This window comes from Suillus subaureus (assembly GCF_016647635.1).
Source record: "Suillus subaureus strain MN1 chromosome Unknown BJ212scaffold_20, whole genome shotgun sequence".
NCBI lineage: Eukaryota > Fungi > Basidiomycota > Agaricomycetes > Boletales > Suillaceae > Suillus > Suillus subaureus.
In genome coordinates, this window is record NW_024538576.1 from 38,532 (window position 1) to 53,268 (window position 14,737).

General features: G+C 43.3%; 1 protein-coding gene across 1 annotated transcript; it reads left to right on the forward strand.

The window, feature by feature from the left end:
- Positions 1 to 10,782: 10,782 nt before the first annotated feature.
- Positions 10,783 to 12,004, forward strand: BJ212DRAFT_1300405 (uncharacterized protein; the record flags this gene model as incomplete). Its single annotated transcript, XM_041332980.1, has 7 exons — positions 10,783 to 10,939; positions 10,988 to 11,071; positions 11,114 to 11,196; positions 11,257 to 11,365; positions 11,480 to 11,723; positions 11,858 to 11,900; positions 11,978 to 12,004. The coding sequence occupies 7 exons, from the start codon at positions 10,783 to 10,785 to the stop codon at positions 12,002 to 12,004; spliced, it is 747 nt and encodes a 248-aa protein (XP_041191922.1).
- Positions 12,005 to 14,737: the final 2,733 nt, after the last annotated feature.

Genomic DNA, 14,737 nt, shown 5'->3' on the forward strand with positions numbered 1-14,737 from the left:
AAAGTTCCTTTCTGATTCCTATACCCTCGGACAAGTCTAATAGGTACATTGGAAGATACTGACATCGATCCAGTCTTCCACATCAAAAATCCTCGTTGATATGATGGACTTCTTCTTCATCTTCTTCAGCTGGTTCAGTGTGACGTACTGGAGTTTTGCCATTCTTCTTCTTTGGGCAGTTATGAGAGATGTGGCCCTTGTGGTGACAGTTGAAGCACTTGCCATTCTGGTAGTGTTCAGTCTTCTCTTCCTCTGTGAGGCAGTCAACTTCCATAGCATTGGGGTCATGATGATCAATAGAGGGTCTAGGAATGTATCATTGGCCAGTAGGCTTTGTGGTCATGCGATTATTGTTGCGGAAAATTGCACCACATTGCCAGTTACTGTCAAGCCTGATTGTGGTTTGGACATATTTGTCGAAGTCTGTAGGGACGGTTTCCATTTGATAAATGGCATTACCAATTCCCTTCTTGAGTCCATCATTGAAGAACGTAATCAGGATGGTGTCTTGCTTTATGGTGGCTTGTGCAGCAAGGGTCTTGAAACTGGTGATATAGGAGGTAAGGTCACCTGTCTGTTTCAGGGTTCAGAGTTTATTCATAGCAGTACCAATGGCATCTGCCAGCACAAACACTTCTTTGAACTTGGCTTCAAAGTTCATGAAGGTCCCATAGGATTTCGCAGTGGAGTTGTCTACTTTGGTGTAAAATGTTAATGCCCAGCCCATGGCACTATCTTTAGTCATATATGCGAGCGCGGTAATAACTTTCTTCTCATCGGTGTTGTAAACTGATGCATTAACAGCAAAGTATGCTTTCATTGAAAACAACCATCTTAAAGCATGGTCAGGGCTTCCATCATAGTCTTTTGGCATTCCAGCTTTAAGTTTGGATGAAGAACCAGACATTCTGATACTGGGATGTGCAGAAAGGTTTTGGGGTGGCTGTTCTTCTGGGAATTCATCTACTGATGTAGTTGAACGATGATTGGGTTCTGTGGTTACAGGGGATGGTGTTCGTCTCTCTCTGTCCTCTGTGATATCCAGACCTGCAGCCTCATGATATTCTTCTTCTGGTTCTGTGGGGACGTCATTTGGATCGCTCTCCCACCAATACTTTCTAACCCAAGGGGCTGTCTTGCTTTGAGCTACTGGGGCCTCCCTGGATGGAGAGGTTCAATAAGTACTTTAATCTTTTGTTATGAACTAGGGTAGTTCTAACAACAGATGACTCGATAAGAGTCAGGAACTCTGCTGAGATTCTACACAAGATGATAAGTCAAGTGTTCAGTGTTAAGCTAAGTCAGAAGGAGTGCTTCTAACTTAAAGTACGATTCAGACAACAAGACATTGGAGGTCTCAAGCGAAGGATATTCCAGGCAAAACCTAGTAAGATTAAAGTAAAGAACTAAAGTGTACAGGAGGACTATTTATAGTGAACTACTGTGCTTTAGGGCAGGCATGAGAATAGAATGAGTCAGGGATAAGGGATGCATAAGCAATAGCAAGAATAGGTCATCTAACAATGGCAATGGTAATTGTGATGTAATACAAGGTATGAGTCAGAGATAAGTCTAGTGGTGGCATCATGTGGCTTGTGACATAATACACAGTAAGAAAGGGAAAATGAATAGGGGCATATGTGGTTGTAACAGACTGTACACATAACAAAGACTATATCAACAATACATTTAATCACAGGGCTTCACACAGTAAATGTAATGCTGCAGGAGAGTTCAGCAGGGAATTGGTAAACAATTCTAGACTGAATATGAGTCACATCAGTAGATGACACAAAGATAGAGATAGGACTGGGTTTTTGAGAGAGGGGCTTTCTAGGAGGTGTTCGGTTGTACTTGGAGTGGGAGTTGCACTATATGATTTGCTATGGTATGAGTGTACATGGGTGGTTTATATACATTTCGAATACTTTGTTAAAGCCGGATCCAGCATGAAAATAGTTGAAGGTAAAGTGAAAATACTTTTGATAAAGGAACAGAGGTGGTGTGATACGAGAGTAAGGAAAGGTACTGAATGTTAAGATGAAAGGAGAATGTATCCGCATGACTCAAATGTGAAGAGTAATGCTTCTTCACATCAGTGAGTCACGTGGCTTACTGGACAGGTCCAAGCATAGTTGATATGAAGTTATGGTTGGGGCATAGAGGATATGCGATCCTTACATCCCCTCCCTACTTTGAATATCAACCATCTTTGGTTGATTTTCTGATTAATGAACTAAAAGGGAATTTGTGTTGTAAGTGATTGGTCTGGGGTAGTTTTAAGTGAATGAAAAAATGACTGAGATATAACAAAAAGGTACTGCACATCTTATTCTTTCTCAGGCTCAGCGCCTACAAGGGCATGGGAGTTGATATACTGTGTAACTTTGATTGAGGATTGGGAGTGGGGGTGGTATGGAATGAGTCAGAAGGCTGCAAATTTGAGTTTGGAGATTGATCCATTGATTTCAGGCAAGGTGATAAGAGCCTCCTTTGGAGCACGAGACAACAACCATTGGGCCAAAGTAGCATGGCTTGCACTTGGCATTAGACTGCAGCTTTGATTTTCTTGTTGAGGACTAGGACAAGAGAACTGAGGGGGAAATTGTAATTGTGGATGGTATTGGCAAAATGTCTCTCAAAGTCCTTGATAGAAGCAAGGTGGCTTTTCATTAGTCATTGCTGAGCAAGTTCTAAGTCATTGTCTCATTTGAAGAGCTGGCAGGCATGCAGTCCAACTAGATCTGAGGTGGAGAGGAGTGTGGATATGTCTGGGAGCATGAAGGTGGCTTCTGCAAGGTCAAAAGGGAGCAGGGGTTCTATACCATGAGCAAGGTAGTAGGGAGAGTGTCCAGTGGATCTTTGTGTGGTAACCTGATCTGCCCAAAACACATGGGGAGTGACTGTTGGCCATTGTGTAATGTTGCCATTGCATGCTTTGATGAGGGAGTTGCAGATGGTTCAGTGTGAGCATTCAACAATACTGTTTGCTTGAGAGTTGTAAGCTGAAATTTGAATATATGGATTCTATATTTTTTTGCTAGCCAATCAACTGCAGCAATAAATGGAGCTCTGTTATCTGTCATGATCTCTTTGATGACTTCCCATCTACAGAGAATGTCTTCAAACAGAAATGCTCCCAATGTCCTACCTGTTTCCTTTCTCAACATCTGAAATTCTGGCCAATTTGATAACGAGCAGTGCACCTGGACAATATAGGTGAAGCCATGTGAGGTGGGCATATACATTGAGTTGGTGTATGCTTTGCGAAAGAGTGTCAAGGGGATGGAGATGGTAGGTGGGATGACAACCCTCTTGATGGACCAGATTTGACATTAGTGACAGGTTTTAAGGTACCATGCGAGGTCCTTGTCTAGTACTGGCCACCAGAATCAGTCAGCAATTGTACATCATGTAGGGTAGAACCCTTTGTGACCAAGTGTGTTGTGAGCTTCATGGAGGATGCAAAGTCAGTCAGTACTAAATATAACCAGCTGGTGGTGTCCTGCTACTTCTTTGCGCCATAGGCAATTTCCCTTGATGATGAAACAGTGTGCATGCTTGATGAGATGGGTGTGATTGTTTTTGGAGATAGTGGGTGGGAAGGATAAGTTGGTGAGGTAAACCTGGATGATGTGAAGCTCATTGTCTCATTGCTGATAGAGTTTGTTAAGGTCGTATGCTCAAGGGGTCAGATCACAAGGGCTTGGCCTCAGCTCGTACACTGTGCCCCTTTCCCAAGTATGTGCCCTTAATTTCCGGGGCTAGAGCAGTCATCTGGAGTTTCTGGGATTTGACTAGGGCAGACAACGGATGTCCGGATCTAAAACGTGAGATAAATCCAATGGACATCCAGATGTTACCTGGGCAAGCAGATAAGACTAATCCAGATGAAGTCTAGACTAGAAACTAACAGAGGATAGACTACCTTAAGGTAGAGTCGGAAATGTAGTCTAGGATGCAATCCTAAGACTTGGAATATGACAAGAGACTTATCTCAAGTCCAGAGGACACAGAAATGAGCAGGAACTAAGATGATATTTGAACTGGAGTATTTCTGAGAGTTACAGGAGGTTTATATACTGTAGGTATCATATAGGAATCAGTTAGCAAAACACAAAGGCTATGTACAAAGCATATGCAAAGTCTATTAGTAAGTAGGATGGATCACCAATAATGCATATCAGATTGGAAATCTTGGAGACTTTGGATGAGTCTGGGATGTGGCCTTTGTAGTTACATAAATGTCTGACCATGAGGACTTCAGGTACACAAAGGAAAAGTTTCTTTGCTGAAACCATGGCACCAGCATGCTTTAGTCTATGCAGGACATGATTAGTGTCTATACAGTGCTCCCACACAAACCTGTGGATCCTGGGATTTTCAGGATGAGTTTGATATGATCCATCGGGTGATTTGTAGTGAGTGGGAGGGCCTAAGACATTAACATTGTCTTGAAAATTTGGCACTATCTCCATTTCTTCTTGGAGGATGAATGTGATATCATTCTGGAAAACAGTGGGAGAGTCTGTCCACCCTTGAGGCAATACCATTAGATGAAAGGTGCCAAGAGAAGTCTGGAATGTAGTAATGTCTCAGGATTCTTCAGCAAGTGCTCAGTGGTTGAATCCAACAAATAAATCCATCATTGAGTATATAGCATGTCCCATGCACTGTTCTGTGAACAGTTCCACATAAGGCATGGTTGCTGCATCCTTGACCATTATAGAATTGAGTTGCCGTAAATTGTGGACAATGCAAATGGCTCCACTTTTCTTTGCAACACAGAACCACTGAGACTGATAGGAGGAGTTTGAGGCTTCATAAATGTTGGATGATATTTTTGATTTGATGAGCTTGATGACCTCTTCTTTGATACCAGGTGGAATAGGAGGCTGATGATGCACCCAGGGGGTACAGTGGCTCAAAAAACTGTCCACATGTTTTTGCATTTTTTACTATGTACAATATTGTGTGAGAATACATAAAGACCTCAGTGACATGCTGATACCATATTGTAGTGCTGCTTCAGGGCTTTGGATTGAGCACCACATTGTGAGAATCAGAGGAGATATGGTGGAGATACAAGGCTTACAAAATCATGACTCATGCGGACAGTTTTTTGAGCACATATTAAAACTATATAAATCATCATTTATGACACCATAACAATCATGCCACCATTAAATAAATTATAAAGTAGTGTCATTATGTCATTTTAAAACCATATCTAACTATACAAACCAAAAATTTCCATATGTCATGGTTATATTCACCATGAAAGCCACCCCCCCTGCTCAAAGGGATAATATCCTCTCTCTTTCCTATTCTGGCCTCTCTGCTTGTCAAATTTCCTCTAGAACTGGAGTATCCAAGTCCACTGTGGCCAAGTTCATCAAAGAAAGTCACACAGACAAGGAAAACTTCTGTGAAGGGCGTCCATCCAAGCTCACCTCTACTGATAGGAGGGCTATTATTCAACATATCACTACAGGAAAGGCTGATAATGCTGTCCAGGTCACCTATTACATCAATTCCACCATCACATTCCCTGTCTCTTCACACACTGTGAGAAACATTCTCAAGACAGCTCATCTCAGGTCAGTAACAAGGAAGAAAAGGCTCTCCTCTCTGCATATGTATGATAGAGAGGAGAGCCTTTTCTTCCTTGTTACTGACCTGAGATGAGCTGTCTTGAGAATGTTTCTCACAGTGTGTGAAGAGACAGGGAATGTGATGGTGGAATTGATGTAATAGGTGACCTGGACAGCATTATCAGCCTTTCCTGTAGTGATATGTTGAATAATAGCCCTCCTATCAGTAGAGGTGAGCTTGGATGGACGCCCTTCACAGAAGTTTTCCTTGTCTGTGTGACTTTCTTTGATGAACTTGGCCACAGTGGACTTGGATACTCCAGTTCTAGAGGAAATTTGACAAGCAGAGAGGCCAGAATAGGAAAGAGAGAGGATATTATCCCTTTGAGCAGGGGGGGTGGCTTTCATGGTGAATATAACCATGACATATGGAAATTTTTGGTTTGTATAGTTAGATATGGTTTTAAAATGACATAATGACACTACTTTATAATTTATTTAATGGTGGCATGATTGTTATGGTGTCATAAATGATGATTTATATAGTTTTAATATGTGCTCAAAAAACTGTCCGCATGAGTCATGATTTTGTAAGCCTTGTATCTCCACCATATCTCCTCTGATTCTCACAATGTGGTGCTCAATCCAAAGCCCTGAAGCAGCACTACAATATGGTATCAGCATGTCACTGAGGTCTTTATGTATTCTCACACAATATTGTACATAGTAAAAAATGCAAAAACATGTGGACAGTCTTTTGAGCCACTGTATGTTTGATGGTGGGAATAATGACAGGAGGAAAGTAGTTATTGTGAAAGTGTCCCTTCTCAGTTTCATCCCAGGCAAGAGCTAGCTTGTTATTTGTGAGAATGTGCACAGTGAGCTTGCATTCCTCAGGCCATAAGAATTTGTTACTGAATATACAAAGTTCATCCATGTGTTCCTGGGTGATATGGCTGGTGGGTGTGAATGTGGGAGGGGTATGGAAAAGGATGGGGAGAGAGATAAGCAGGTCCTCTGGAAACCTTCAGATGATGCACACATGTGCTGGCATTGTGGTAGCAACAGGTTTTACTTTGTTAGTGACTTTTTTGTAGGCAAAGGTGTGACAGGCTGGGTTGATATTAAAGGAATCCTGTAGAAGGTGCTCAGAAAGGGTGAAGGCAGATAGGGAAACAACTGGAATAGAAAGTGGAGGAGGAATAGTGCTATTTGGGGTCTGTGGTGATCCAGGAAGATTTGTTAGAGAGCCAAGAGATATTTGTGGTGGGGACAGTGCTTGAGGAGGTTGCTGGTTCATATTGAAAGTACCATGTCCTTGGCAACTTCACAATGATAAAGGAGTTTGTTCATTGAATCTTGGGTATGAGGTAGAAGTGTTTCATTTGAAGTCTGGTGCTTCAAGAGATTCAATAGCATGGCCCTTCCAAGTTTTTGTGAGTGATTCAGTGTTGCTTGGCAAGGCTGCAAAGACTGCTGCTGCTAGGGCAAGGATTGGTGTGGCCAAGGATGAGGGACCATTGCAACCATCCATACTTTGCTGGAATCTGTAGGATCATGGATGGATATGTGTACTCCGTCCATATCTTTGGCCTTTGATAGGTACACAAGTTGCTGCCAAGGTCATCCTGGCAATAAGTGGTAAGGAGCATTGGGTACAACATACACATGAGCCCAGGTTTTGATTCCTTCAACATCTATTTCCAGCATCTCTACACATCCTGCCATTTCCTGTGATCCTCCATTTGCTGTTTGCATACACATGTAGGCCTTGGTGTTGATTGGGGCCTGGATCTTTTTTCAAATGTCTTCTCATATTACTACTATTTCCAATCCTTCATCCAGTAATCCTAACTCAGGGTGAGTACTGTTTAGTGTCACTCACAACTTGCACAGGGGTGTGGCATGTTCTATCTGCAGAGCAGGCTGTGTGGAGCAGGCTGCTGTAAGTGTTCTGTTGACAGGTATGGAACTGGATGGGACTTGTTGCATTCATGAGTGTTCTACTGCCTCTTTGTGTAATTCAGGGCTTATCAATAACAAGTCTGAGATTGTTAGGTATGGAGTGGTTGTGTTGAGAATGGATTTATATATGCAGTGAGCTGTGTCAGGTACTGCAGCTTTGGATTCATACTTGAAGGCAGGGGCTTTCAGGAGCTCCATGTTGGCAATTGGAATGATTTGGGGGGAGGTGCAGGGGTTGAGGAAGTATGCTTGTCATTTTCTGAGCTTTGAGCAGCCTTTGCCTTTGATCTTGTCAGTGCAAAAACCTCCAGTACTTGCTCATCATCATCATCATCTTCCTCGACAGCTACAACTACTGCATGATTCTCTATTGCAGGGGCACACTATAAAAAATAGGATTCCAATATGAAGGCAGAGGAAGGGATTTCAGTAGGTACTTGTGGAGTTTCTTCACACTGGGGTTTGTCAATTGGAATGGAATTGGGTCCAGTGGCAGGGGTAGTGGGCTGGGCTGAGGTGTACCTGGTGTCAATTACTTGCTTAAAGGTGTCATTCCCATAGCATCATATACAAAATCTATCAGGGAAAGCAAGGAATTGTCTGTTGTGAATGATGTGCTTGGCTTGCAGGTATTCCCCAGCAACCATGCAAGCGCACATAACATGAGGTCCTCCACAGAAAAAGCACATGGGGTTTGACTGATGAGTAGTGGGACCTGGAAGAGGAGGGAGTGGAAGATAGGACAAGGGTATGCTGATGGAGTTAACATTTGAGAGATGGGACATTTTTGGGGCAGGCCATGCTTGAGCTGCGGTTGGAGCAAGATATGTGAGGCTTGTATAACACACAGAGTAAGCTGCATTCCTAATATCTAGCTCATGCATTTTGCACACTAGGTCATCTAACTCATCAACATTGGGTTTAACAGGAGCTGGTGGAAGAGGAGTGAACACTACTTGTTTCATCAGTACCTCCCATTGTGCATTTTTCCTCTCATCTTCTTCATCTGAGTCTCACATCTGATGCAAGGGTCTATGTTTTGGTGCATGAGTGTCCCTGATTACCTTGATGTGAGATGTGATTGGCTCATTAAGGTCTGCATTAAACAGATCATCTGAGAGTACAAATCATCCTGCATCAATGACTTTCTCAAAGTTAGTAGCCTCATTATGGGTGTAGTTGGGGTCCATGTGTTGCAGCTGCTGAACTATGGTAAGTCTGGCAGCCTAAGGAAGACCTTGCCAGAAGTACCAGTCTCATTCTTGAACTGAGATCTTTGAGTTAGTGACGAGCCATATGGCTATAGGGTGGAATTGTCTATAGTATTGTACCAGTTCTGTTTCTGTAGAGATGTCACTTTCTGCCGCACTGAGGATAACACATTCAAGGTTGCGGAGGGTGTACCTCTTGCCTTTATCTGCCCTGGATACTGCCTGACAATGTTCATTTTGAAAATGCTGAAGTCCTTGCTCTCATATCCTATAAGTGTTACCCAGAAATGTTTAGTTTCCAGGTTGACATAGCGTACTATCATTTTGCACTTGTCTGCACTAGTGAGTCCACTAGACAATGCAAGGTCTTCAAATAGTTTGAGGAACTCCAAGAGTTCTGAAGTTTCACCACTAAATGAAGGTGCTTTGCTGGATCCAGGTCCTGGCATTGCAGATACCCCTTTGGTGGTAGTTGACATGGGTGGCACTGGCATAGATATTTAAGCATGGTGTGTGGGAGGGATGGGGAGAGTCTGAGATGAAGCAGAGGGCAGAGCTGTAGATTTTGGGACTGGGGGGTTGGCTGCAGAACTAGGGACAGTAACCTGGATCACTGGGATATTAATGGGGTTCTTCTAAGATTGACTTAGGTGATGCACTGAGAGTGTGGGCATGGGATCTTTGTTTCTTCAGAGGTACAGCATTGCTTGAGGATGCTAGCACAAATGGCTTTTGTTGCAGTTTGAGACATAACTGCACATGGGGGTGGTAGTACTTAGAAGTTGTTCTGTGAGAGTTGGTCAAATGACCAGATTTTTAAGAGAGAGACTAGAAGATTAAAAGAAGATCAGCAAATCAGTCTCAGGGTGCAAGGGATTGTTCAAAAACAATTCCTTCATGGTGGACTCCAATATGTAATGCTGCAGGAGAGTTCAGCAGGGAATTGGTAAACAATTCCAGACTGAATATGAGTCGTGTCAGTGTTAAGAACCATGTTGCTCAAGGGAGAGAGAGACTGACTCAGAGGGGCTTGGCCTCAGCTTGTATGCTGTGCCCCTTACCTGAGTATGTGCCCTTCATTTCAGAGGAAGTCTGATGAAGGTCTGATGAAGTCCAGAGGAGCATGGGAGAGTTCTGGAGGAATGCAGGAAGTGCTCAGGAGAGTTCCCACTGCAAGGTAATACTTCTACAGGAAACAGGATGGAAGGATAGGATGTCTGGAGGTCCGGAAGTATGGAGGTCTGGAAGTATGGAGGACAGGAGGACTGAAGGTCTGGAAGACAGGATGCCCGAGGGTTAGGAGGATGGGATGTTCGAAGGACAGGATGCCTGGAGGTGCACAGGACAGGATGTCTGGAAGGAAATAGGGGCTATATTGGATAAAGTCTGATGTAGAAGCAAACAGAGGTAGACTACCCTTAGGTAGAGTCGGAGAGACAGGAAGTGGACCAAAGTCTGGAAAGAGGGTAAGTGCCAGAAAGGCAAGACTCCAGCCTAGGGAAGCAATCCCTAGACTTGGCACTTTGGTCACCCCATTTTAGACACCTCTTAGGTTGATTGTGACCTATAGAGGTTTTCACCTAAGAGGTACTTTTATGGTGATCTACCCAATGTTCTGTGGTCTTTCCCTGTAGTCATTAGGGACCAAAGACCATGTACCATATATGAACTAAAGACCATTGGGAATATGTTGTGGGAGTACCATATGATGATTTGGACCACTTGAATTCCCTCTAATGTAGGGGTGTCTGGGGTCTTCAAATGATGATTTTTTGGCAAATTTTCCTACCTTTGTGGATTGCATCTTTGCCCTGTGCCCTGCCTCCTAGACCCCCTTAGACTGAATGAATCTTTTCTTATATAATTGAACAATATATATCTGCGAGCTTGAGATGCAGCTCCATAGTGGCCGTGTCCCTGACATTGTCAAGTTCAACCTGCAGCTTGCAGACATCTGCTCACAGTAAGCAAAAACTGCTAACACTCTCCGATGACATTGAGCTGTGCTTGGAATGGAGGACAAGGTCAACCTGGAGAAGATGAAGAAGGATATGTATCTTACAGTTCACTTGAATGCCCTTGCAGTCAAAACTCGTATTCGTGACCACCTTCATCAATGCAAGTTTGAGTTGGAGAGACTCAAGAGATCATACAGAGCAACAATCAATGGTGTGTTGACAATTTGACTGGACTGGTGCACATCTCATAATTTTTCAGCTGAGCACAAGCTTCATGCCAATACTCAACAGTCAATCAAGTGGCAAGAGCCTGGCATCCTCAAATTAGTTTCAATGTACAATGGTCTGTGTTCTCAACTACAATCTCTTATATGCCAGTGTCAAGCACCTCCTTATGCTATTATGCCTCACATCATCCCACGTGATGGCATCTTTCTGCTTGATGTTGGGCTTGATGATGACACTATGGTGCCACCAGCATGGCTATCAGATGATGCCATCTGAAATGGCATCCACTTGCAACTTGAGGTTAATTGGTGTGTGGAGGAGGAAGCTCAACTAATGCATGAGAGGGCTGTCATTCAAGAATGGATGTTGGCAGAGTGGGGGGCAATAAGAGGTGCCTCTAACAATGCAGGTAAGTGTGTCCATACAATGTTATCAATGGTGGTTAGTGATGTTGCAGTGACAGATGCAGTCATGTCTTTCCACCTTCAGTCTTGTGCAGATGAACTCATCAACATATGTGTAGTCTGGAAGAAAAAGGTTCAGTGTATTCCTTGCACATGGCCAGTTGGTGAGAGCTGGGGACCCTCTGATGGAGCATTGCTTCAGGCTGCTTGTGATCAAGCACAGTCATCCTTTCGTGATGAGGATGATGCCGAGAGTGTGGAAGGGGAGGAAGGTGATTGTGAGGAAGACCTGGAATATGGTGAGATTGGAGACAAGGAACTGATGGATGCTATTGAAGACATTGCACTAGTGGACGAGTACAGGTATGATTACAGTAATGAGTTAGTGGATGACACTGATGACATTGATGATCACTATATGCCTTCCTTCCCTATTAAATTGTCAAATAAATGTTCACACATAGAATTTATAGTTGTCACTTAGTTTTGGCTGACAGATGTGTGAGAATATATTATACAGTAGCAACCAATGGAGTACTTGTGAGCTACATCTACATACATATTCATTAATTGAGAGAAAATGAAGGTAGTAGCTGAGTGACATACTTGTTCTTCAGGAAGAATTGGACATGGTGTCTTCCTAATAGAAATGGAGTAATTCTAGTTGAATTAGTCTGTTGAAGGAAGAATCAGACATGGTGTCTTTGCAGTAGAAATGGAGTAATTCTAGTCTGTTGAAGGAGGGGTGGTGGTGTGCCACAGTGCAGTCTTCCCTATAGCATGCATATTACACCTATGGTCCCTCCCATTATGCCTGCGGTCTTCCCTATAGCATGTATATTACACCTATGGTCCATCCCATTTAGCCTGTGGTCTTCCCTATAGTGTGTATATTACCCTATGGTCTGTCCCATTAAGCCTGTTGTCTTCCCTATAGCATGTATATTACACCTATGGTCCATCCCAATAAGCTTGTGGTCCTCCCTATAGCATGTATAGTACACCTATGGTCCATCCCAATTAGTTTGTGGTCTTCCCTATAGCATGCATATTACACCTATGGTCTGTCCCATTAAGCTTGTGGTCTCGCCTGTTTATCTTTTTTGCAATGCTGTAGTATGCCGTCCCTGTTCATTTATCTATGTGAAAGTCTGGAGTACTATAGACAAAGGTTGTAGTAAAACTATTAGGTCCAAAGGTAGGTAAATGGCCATGAGGTACTGCAGCTCATGTGGTTAAACAGGGAGGAGCCCCTATGGAACTGCATGAGTAAACCCCCAGGTACCAGAGCCCATACCCATTTTGGTAGGTATGATGAGTTCAGACCTGGACCCAGACCCATGTGGGGTATGGGTTTAAAGTACAGGTCTCAAAATCTCAACCCATACCCATGCAGATGCCTAGCTGAGCCCCCCACCAAGATGCAAGCAGAGTGAGCATTGAGGAGTGGGTGTAATGAACCAACAGGTGTGTGGTTTGAAGTGTACATACCAGTACTAGTGTTAGAAGGAACCGGACTGGGCATAGGACAGTTTTCCAGAGGATGTGAGCAGGTCCAGTGGGTATATAATGAAATCTGCTGTGGTTATGTGCTGGGCATGTTGGAGATGACTGTAGGGTCATCTGGACAAAGTATATAATTTTGATATATTGTTCAATTATATAAGAAAAGATTCATTCAGTCTAAGGGGGTCTAGGAGGCAGGGCACAGGGCAAAGATGCAATCCACAAAGGTAGGAAAATTTGCCAAAAAATCATCATTTGAAGACCCCAGACACCCCTACATTAGAGGGAATTCAAGTGGTCCAAATCATCATATGGTACTCCCACAACATATTCCCAATGGTCTTTAGTTCATATATGGTACATGGTCTTTGGTCCCTAATGATTACAGGGAAAGACCACAGAACATTGGGTAGATCACCATAAAAGTACCTCTTAGGTGAAAACCTCTATAGGTCACAATCAACCTAAGAGGTGTCTAAAATGGGGTGACCAAAGTGCCAAGTCTAGGGATTGCTTCCCTAGGCTGGAGTCTTGCCTTTCTGGCACTTACCCTCTTTCCAGACTTTGGTCCAGGGGTAAATCTGGAATGGAATTGATCTTACTGAGGTGTGGAGCACATAGCGGAAGGGGATCTGGCAATGGGTCGGATATGGGGTCTGGACATAGGCTCAGAAGGCGTGGGAATATTATGGAATGTGAGTCTGGATTGTGGGATATGACAGTCAGTAGATGACACAAAGATAGAGATAGGACTGGGTTTTTGAGAGAGGGGCTTTCTAGGAGGCATTCAGTTGTACTTGGAGCAGGAGTCACACTATATGATTCACTATGGTATGAGTGTACATGGGCAGTGTTAAGGTTGCATGCTCAAAGGGGGTCAGATCACAAGGGCTTGGCCTCAGCTTGTATGCTGTGTCCCTTTCCCAAGTATGTGCCCTTAATTTCCGGGGGCTAGAACAGTCATCCAGAGTTTCTGGGATTTGACTAGGGTGGACAATGGATGTCCAGATGTGAAACATGAGGTAAATCCAACAGACATCTGGATATTACTTGGACAGGCGGATAAGACTAATCCAGATGAAGTCTGGACTAGAAACTAACAGAGGATAGACTACCTTAAGGTAGAGTCAGAAATGTAGTCTAGGATGCAATCCTAAGACTTGGAATATGACAAGAGACTTATCTTGAGTCCAGAGGACACAGGAATGAGCAGGAACTAAGATGATATTCAAACTGGAGTATCTCCAAGAGTTACAGGAGGTTTATATACTGTAGGTATCATATAGGAATCAGTCAGCAAAACACAAAGGCTATGTACAAAGCATATGCAAAGTCTATTAGTAAGTAGGATGGATCACCAATAATGCATATCAGAAATGAAATGTATGTAACAGATCAATAATCAGAAGGGAAACATAGTTAATTGGAGTCCAGAGACAGGGGAAGTCTAAATGGGGTTGGGCGCTGATATAGGGTTTGGATTCCAGAAGGAAGATAAAGATAGATCAGATCATTGGAGATCCAGATCTTGGATCCAGTGTAGAGAATGAGATTCCTCCAGGCATAGATCGCCTATATTACGACTCATGACAATTGGTATAGTGTACAACTCACCATCTATGGCTTTCCCATGAAACGTGCCAGAGGCACGATACATTCCTGCACACACACTTAGCACACTCTTCCCATGCTCAGTCGCACTATGTTGCACAGTGTCCTGGAGCATCCATCCATTGTCCAACCAGTCCCCTGGTGTGTCCCTTTCCATTTATTCTCATGTCTGGCATCATATGATATCTTATGTCATCATGGACCCTTACTTACATCATTTACATACATAGAGCGCTCCCTATTTGCTTCCAAGCCCTGGG